The following is an 8,440-nucleotide window of genomic DNA, read 5'->3' as shown; positions in this document are numbered from 1 at the left end:
CGCTTTTTTTATAGTGGGAGGGGCCAAGGGAGGGGTGACCCTGCCCGAGCCGCGGCTGCCAGCGACATGTTCAAGGTGAGAATGTGGAGCCGGGTCACAGCTGTCATTGTCCCCTCTCGGCCTCCCGGAGCCCTTCCCACGCTTCTGTGGCGCCTTTTTGGGGACCAGATTCGGTTCCTCCTGAGGCTTTGCCCACCTCTGGGCTAAGTCCTGGCTCGGCGGTTCATTCAGCGCTTGGTACTAGCACCTGTGAGGCTGTGGCGTGAAACCCTAGATGGGTGGGATCGGCCCTTTGAGCTCTCTCTCGAATGAAACACTTTGAAAAGTTAAAACGTCTCTATAGTACACACCTCCTCGGCTAATGCCCTTTTGGGGTCGTGGGTAGGATGAAGCCAGGTCGCTGCAGGGTTTGTGGCTTTGGTTGCTTGGCAGGATCAGGTTTCAGAACCTGGTCTGTGGGTGGGGGAGGGTCAGCTTCGGTGGATGTCGGGGATGCTGGCGTGTGTGTGTGTGTGTGTGTGTGTGTGTGTGTGTCTCTGTGTCTCTGTGTGTGCGCGCGCGTGCGCGCAGCTGGAGCTTTACGGCATAGTGAGCGTTAGTATGAAGTTGACTCTTCTCTCTTCTCTTACAGTTTTTTTGAACTGTCCTCCGTAAGATGGACATTTACAGTGAAGACTTTCAAAAACCTGTATTTTAGTATAAAATTATCCTCTCTTAAAAGTCAATTATATTTTGTCATAAAAAAAATCACAGGATGTGCACATCTTTAATCCCAGCACTCAGGAGGCAGAAGCAGGTGGATCTTTGTGAGTTCGAGGATAGCCTGGTTTACGTAGCGATTTCCAGGACAACCAGTGTTACATAAAGAGTCTCTGTCTTAAAAAATAATCGCAGGCAGCCAGAAATCTACAAAATTAAGTCTCCAAGAAATATGATATTCACAGAATAATGCTAACGAAATTCCAGAATTGCACTACTCATTTCAAAGTTTCTTGCAGCTGAGGTGTTTGTGGCACAATAGTAAGGGATGCAAAATGAGACCATGGTTTTTGCCTTCCAGTGCTGTGGTATTGCCAATTTCTAGCTATATGATAATGAGCACGCCACTTAACTCCATTTAACTGCCTGTTTTTTCTCCCCTGATTGCGAAATTAGGGTAATAAAATCTAATTGTTAAGTACTGAGGAGAATTATGTCACTAAACACAGAGGAAGGATGGACACTGAACTCATTGATTTGTTGGCTCAGCAATGTCATCAGAGACCTGGCTTTTCTGGGTTTACTATGGCATTGTTGGTTTTCCTTCTGGTTTCAAGATGACTGCCATAACAATACTTTCTTATTCACTAGGGGAAGAAGAGAGGATAAAACTCCCAAGCTTGGAGTATGGTTTTTCTTTTTTTCAGGTCTGATTGGACCAGTATGGATCAGGTGTCTGTCCCTAGCCTCATAGAAGTTGCCTGGGAATGCTGCTCTCTGGTTAGCTTAGGCTAAACAGGATCACTGCTTCAACATAGGGAAAAGGAATAGTTTCATGAACACAGTGGGGTTCTTTAGGAAGGAAGAAGTGTAATAGAAACTGGATCTGCAACCAACAATGTCCGTGTCAGGTATGTTCAGATAAGTTTGTGCAAGTGTGCATTGACTTTGGCTCTTTGAAGATCCTGATACATTTAATTTATTGATGGACATGAAAGATTAGCATAGATTTATGATTCAGATTAAAAGTGTGATTGTAAAACAGTGGTTCTCAGCTGACTGGTACCACCCTCTTTGGGTATGTTTTGGAAATTCCAGGAGTTGTCCTTTGTGTCTTTAGTTGTGTTGAAGATTTGTTTTATTTTTTATTTTATGTGTGTTTGTGTTTTGCCTGCATATATGTCTGTATATCACATACTTGCCGGCTACCCACAGAGGCCAGAAGACAGAATATGATCCCCTGGACCTGGAGTTACAAATGTTTGTCAGATACCATGTGGGTGCTGGGAATGCAACCTGGGTCAACTTTTGTCAGCACTGGGTCCCTATCTGGTGCAGACCTTTGCAGGCCCTGTGCATGATGCCATAGTCTCTGTGAGTTTGCACGTATGTTTATCATGCTGTGTTTAGAAGGCCTTGTTTCCCTGGGGTCTCCATTCCTTTTGACCCTTACAAACTTTCCTCCTTTTCTACAGGATTCTCTGAGCCTTGAGGGGGAGGGACTTGATGGAGACATACCATTTAGGACTGACCGTTCCAAGTTCTATCACTTTCTGCATATTGTCCAGTCGTGGGTCGCTGTATTTATTCCCATCTGCTGTAGGATGAAGCTTCTTTGATGATGGTTGAGCAAGACACTGATCTATGAGTATAGCAGAATTTTATTAGGAGTCATTTTATCGCTACATTCTTTGGCAGAACAGTAGTATTTGGATTCCTGATAGGTCCATGGGCCTATCAAGTCTCAGGTTTTTGGGTACCTGGGCAGTGTCAGGTATGGGTTCCATCTCATGGTATGGGCCTTAGTTCTAATTAAATATTGGTTGGTGACTCCCACAACTTTTGTGCCACTATTGCACCAGCCTGTCTTGCAGGCAGGTCACCATTATAGATCACAGAGTTTGTAGCTGGGTTGGTATTTATCTTTCTCCTCTGGTAGTGTACACAGTGTCTTCCAGTATTATGTTATATGTAAAAATAAATGTATATTATATATAACTCAAATAATGCATGTCAGTGAATGACAAATTTTATTTGAGGATAGTAAGAATGATACCAGGTATTAGCATCTGAGAGCCACAGCCCATCAAACTTTAATGTTCATGTGACTCTTATTAAAATCTAGATTGGGATAGGACCTCAGATTTTCCCTTTTTTTGTTTTTGAGCATCTCAGTGTCATTGATGCTGCTGGCCATCACACTTTGAATGGCTAAGAACTTAGTAAGATCCTTAGTGAATGTACCCTGTTTTTTTGAGGTCAATGGATTTACAAATGGGTCGGATTCAGAAGAGGTACATACCAGGAGCAAAAATGCTTTGCAAAAGTTCTGCTGAGAGTTGCACTATCACAAGTCTCTGCTTGTGGGGGGGGCAGAACAAATGATAGGGCTGGTCTGGCTTTGGGACTTGCCAGCTTGGGGAGACTAGGACGAGAAGGAATGTGAGTTGATAGTATAGGTGTTGGTAGGGAAGTACAATGTGTGTAGCTTATTGAGGGCATATTTAATGTTTAAGTTCTGACCATTGTTTTTTTTTAAATTGTATTATTTATTTAAGTGTGTTTATGTATGTGCCCAAGGAGGTCAAAGAAGTGTTGGCTCCTTGGAGCTGGGGTTTCAGATATTTGTGAGCTACCTGATGTGGGTGCTGAGAATTGGACTGGGGTCCTCTGTAAGAATAATATATACTCTTAACCACTGAACTATTTCTCCAGCTCTGTGACCACTGTTTTGAATTGGCTTTTCACATTCAGGGCAATAGGGAACATTAGTGGATTTTTAAAAAAAATCACATTTGAAAAGTGTGTCAGAATTTGGATTCTGTTATTGAAAGCAGTTTTTGTTTATGTTGTAGCAGGAAGTTTCAATATTGAATACATACATCCCTCATGTGTGATAGTAGATTTTATTCACTTCACAGATTTTATCACTGTCTGGCTATGGCCTGGGCATAGTTAATGTTCTGTGGAATACAAGGGCAATGACTAAGTTCTTATCTATAAGGAGTTCTAAAATCTAGCCAGCCACCATGGTTATTTAGGATATAGTTGGAGGGCCTTTCATACAGTTCACTTTTACTTTTAAAATTTATTTTATTTTTATTTATATGTATGCCATAGTGAATGTCATGTGTGTGCTGGTATCTTGGAGGCCAGAAGAGGCCCCTGGGTCCCTTAGAGCTGGATTTAGAGGTAGTTGTGAGCTGCTTGACATAGGTGCTGGGAACCAGCAACTGAGCTTGGGTTCTATAGAAGAGCAACAAGCACTGTTTATTGCTAAGTCATCTTTCTAGCCCCCAAGATTTATTTGTTAGGTGGAGTCCAGTGATCTCTAGGTTTTCAATACTTCTAGGTAATTGTAAAATATTGATTTAAATCTAAATGTGGCTATTGGTACAGATGTAACAAGTACATTGTAATAGAATGGGTCTCAACCTAGATTGCATGTTTGAGTCATCTGTGAAGCTTAGTGGATGTTTCTATGACTGGTGAGAGGGACTCTAGACCAATGACATCAGAGTCTCTAAAGAAAGAATCTAGGTCCAGTTTGTGGAACATTCACACAACTTTGAGAACAAACATAGAGCACCAGCAGTGGCTATCAGAGTCAATAAAGAACATATTTGCTCTGACCTTTGATGTTAACCAGACAAGGTTGAATGGGTTTTTTTAAATGATTAAGAAAATGCTTGGGGGTGCATACCTTTTATCCCAGCACTCAGGAGGCAGAAGCAGGCAGATCTCTGTGAGTTAGAGGCCAGCTTGGTTTGCATAGTGAGTTCCTGGACAGCCAGGACTGTGTAGAGAGATCTTGTATCACAAAAAGTCAGTGGAGAATTGTGTTCAATGTTAGGACCTTGAAAGCTCTGTTACCATAGAGGGAAACTAACATTCTCCTTATCTACAGTAATAACAAAAATAAATCTTAGAGAAGATAGATATATTTTAGAACTTTTGCTAAGTTTCCTCCTAGTTTATGTTAGTTTTATTATATTTTTCAATATGCCAAAAGCCTCTTAAGTGAATATTAAGCTGTATTTTTATGGTTGCATTATAGTGTACTTGTATGTTGAGTGAATTTTCTTTAAAACTCACTTGAACTAGTTACCTGTTTTCAGACTTGTTTTGAGAATTCTTCAAGCCATATAATATATTTTATACTTGACCTTAGCTAAAAGGCTCAGGAGCAATCCACTATGTTTTATTCAGAGCTCATACTAGTTCCCACTTAAGAATTTTTTATTGGCCTTGGTTTTGTGAAGATAAGGAACCCTCTGTGAGTGCTAGAGAGATTCAGAAGTTCTTGTTCATTGCTTTAATTGGGAAGCATACTCAGTGGATTGTAGTTCAGATATGCATATTCATATTGAACACTTTTAATGGAAATAGCAAAGGATCTCTTTCTCATATTCCACAAATGTCACTCCTTGTGAAATAGCAGCTTGTATTCTGTGCTGGGTGAAATGAATCTCTTCTCAAATTGGAGCGGCTGCTTTGTGTATTGTGTTATGACATAGATTAGATGGATAAGTAAGCAAAGAGTAATACAAGGGCTCTGGCAACTCTCAAACTACATTGGTGACCGATGTCACCTAGAAAATACTGTCTCTGAGCTTGTTTTTAGGGTCTGTTCAGAGCTCTGTTAAAATTGCTGTGTAAAGTCCCAATATTATTTCTCTTGTCTTTATTCCTTTTTAAACAAAGATTTTCACCATAAATCCAAATTGTCATCAACTAACTGAATCTTAGATATGATTTTTACTTGAAAATATTTGTAGTTTTCTTTAAAGCACAAAAAGCACAGAAATACCTGGGATGAAGCTGAAGGAAGTTCTCACTAGAGTTTGGAGTTCTGTATAGATACCATATTTGGGAGATGAAACCTAGGCTTAGAAAGGTTTTATATTGATAACGTAGTGCTTCCTATTAAATAGTGTATAGTTTTAGTTATGTAGGTTTATTTGGGAGCGAGGCTTGACATAAAAAAATGTTTCTCTACACCTTTCCCTTATATTACCTTACCTTAGAAATGACTGAGCATATTTTATGGCACTGTTGAGAGAAGGTAGAGGAGAGAGAGAGGGCAAGAAGCCTTTTTGGAGTTTTAGGCATTCAGCAATCAGTTTCTAACTGGATGAGAAAGTTCAGAATACATTTGGAACCCAGTAAATTACATGTCACGTGCGTTTCCAAGTCTGTGAAACCAGGACAGCCCAAGTGAGTGACTGGAAACCTGCCTGAAGGATCAACAATCACACCCTTCGGTCAGGAGAGTTCTTTCCTGTTTATACACAAGTTTGTTACTTTTCTATGTATATTTGACAAAATCAGACAGCTATTTTTACTGTTCAAAAATAAATCAATATTTTCTTGGCTTTATCGGCTTAATTTTTATAGTGATGTTTGCCACTGTCCCCTGAAAATAATTTTTTTTTTTGTGAGGAAAAGATACTAATAATTTTTTAAGCCTTAGTTTTTTGCTTATATTTTAAGATTATAGTAGATACAGAAGAACTAGGAAATATCAGCTACTTTGGTATAAACTACAGGATTAAAAACTCATAAATAGTTCTGTTTGCCATAGCAAGAGGTAGTTTTGCTTCTCTTTTCCCTTTTTTCTTGGTTTTCTTTGCTTGTTTGTTTAGGCAGTGGCTCAGATAGTTCAGGGTATCTTCAAAGTTGTTCTTCAAACTTGCTGCATAGTCATGACTGTTCTTGAACTCTTTTTTTTTTTTTTTTTTTTTTTGGTTTTTCGAGACAAGGTTTCTCTGTGTAGCCCTGACTGTCCTGGAACTCACTCTGTAGACCAGGCTGGAATCGAACTCAGAAATCCACCTGCCTCTGCCTCCCAAGTGCTGGGATTAAAGGCGTGCGCCACCACTGCCTGGCTGTTCTTGAACTCTTAAAACAAAAATTTTTAGATTTATTTATTTTGATTTATTTTATGTGTATGAGTGTTTTGCCTGTGTGTATGTGGGTGCACCATGTGGGTACTTAGTGCTTGTGGAGGTCAGAAGAGGGTGCTGAATCCCCTGAGACTGGAATTACAGATGGTTGTCAGCCACCATATGATGCTAGAACTGAACCCAGGTCCTCTACTAGAGCTATCTCTACCACTGAGCTATCTCTTCAGCTTCTGGCTTTGAACTCTTGAGTTTTCTGTTTTCACCTCCCAAATGGTAGGGTTATAATCAGGTGTCACTATGTATGCCTAGAAAGAAAGCTGGGTAGGGCTAGAAGTGTAGCTTAGTGGTGAGACATTTGACTATCTGTATACAGAGCTGGGGAGGTTCTGTCTGTAACACAGAGATTTGAGTGCCTGTTTAGGACAAGGTAGTCTATTTTGATGTTTCTAGAATTGTGAATGAATTTGAAATGTTTCCCTTTTAAATTCAGTTTATAAAACATTATTAGTATATGTTCTTATGGACATCAATGTAGTAGCGTTATTTGGATCAAATTGTTGGTTGTTTTCATCAGTTTGTTTTGCCATTAAAATTGCACATATCTTATCTTTTGGTTTTATATTAGTTGTTTAGAACAAGTGTAACTTTTAAACTGTGGTCAGTTTTCATAGACTTTTAAAAAAAATCTTATTTCATGTGAGTGTTTTGCCTGTTTGCATATCTATGTACTATGTGTGTGCCTGGTGCCCATAGAAAAGAGGCCCCTGAAATTGTAGCTACAGACAATTGTAAGCTGCCACGTGGGTGCTAGGAATGAAACTTGGCTCCTGGAAGAACATCTGGTGCTCTTAGCCATGGAGCCATCTCTTTAGCTCCTTCATTTTAGATTTTTACCTCTTAAACATCTGGGGAATCAAAAGGAAACACCTTTAGTGTGTGTGGTGCTAAAGATGGAATTCAGGGTCTTGAAGCATAGCAAGCATGTAACCAGCCGCATTGCACCCTCAGCAGGGGAATTTTCTATTTCAAATGAATAAATGCTTCCAGAATGGAAACTATTGGAGAAAAGACAAATGATCACAGAATCAGTATAGCATTTTGGGGGGAAATGTGGCTATACATCTTCTTGTAAGTATAGGAATATCTAATTTTGAATGATATTTACTTTAAAAATGTTCAAGTAACATTTATTTTTCACAGGAATTTAAAATTATTTTATATGACTTTGAAAAGAGCTGTGCTTTTTAGTGTACCGGCTATATGACAGCTCAGTGATCTAATAGCTAGAGTGCAATAATTAAAACATTAGAGCCATGTGTGATGTTACACACCCATAATAATCTCAGCACCCAGGATATGGAGTCACGAAGATGGAGAGTTCAAGGCCCATTTGGGCCAGATAGGGAGACAGTTGAAAAATAAAAATAAAGCAGTATACATTTGTTCATATAATTTTTGCAACCAAATTACTTTGATTTGGTTATAGTTGAAATTCTATGTGACCTTGATTATAAAGAACTTGATTGAAACTATTTTTAATATTGTAAAAGTAGCAGCTGTTAAATGGGATCCCATATATCCTTTGTGGTTATAGCTGCAAAGATTGTGGCGTGTTCAAAAAAATTATTCTTGTGTTTTAAACCTTTGGATTTTTTTTTTTTGCTACTGCTCTTTACAGAGGCCATTCTCAGTAACACTGACTCTAAACATCATATTGTTGGGTGACTTTGCTAAATAAAAGATAATATATACTTTTGTGATTACTGTTTGTTTTAAAAATAAATTTAGGGACTGGGAATATAATTGAGTTGGTAGAGTGCTTTGCCTCTTATGGA

General features: G+C 39.1%; 1 protein-coding gene across 3 annotated transcripts in view; it reads left to right on the top strand.

Annotated features, from left to right (window-relative positions):
- The first annotated feature begins 28 nt into the window (after window positions 1-28).
- Apoo (apolipoprotein O) overlaps window positions 29-8,440 on the top strand; it is a 54,427-nt gene continuing 46,015 nt past the window's right edge. The window contains exon 1 of one of the 3 annotated variants that reach the window (XM_028779604.1): window positions 29-75. In XM_028779604.1, coding sequence (XP_028635437.1) covers window positions 67-75 — 9 coding nt within the window. In that variant the 5' untranslated portion in view covers window positions 29-66. Of the gene's footprint in view, window positions 238-1,385; window positions 1,611-8,440 lie in introns of those variants that run through there. The other 2 variants (XM_028779606.1, XM_028779605.1) reach the window with 2 other exon arrangements.

The sequence above is a fragment of the Grammomys surdaster genome, unplaced genomic scaffold, assembly GCF_004785775.1.
Source record: "Grammomys surdaster isolate TR1022 unplaced genomic scaffold, NIH_TR_1.0 357, whole genome shotgun sequence".
Classification (NCBI taxonomy): domain Eukaryota; kingdom Metazoa; phylum Chordata; class Mammalia; order Rodentia; family Muridae; genus Grammomys; species Grammomys surdaster.
This window is presented reverse-complemented; position numbering and strand designations above follow the sequence as displayed.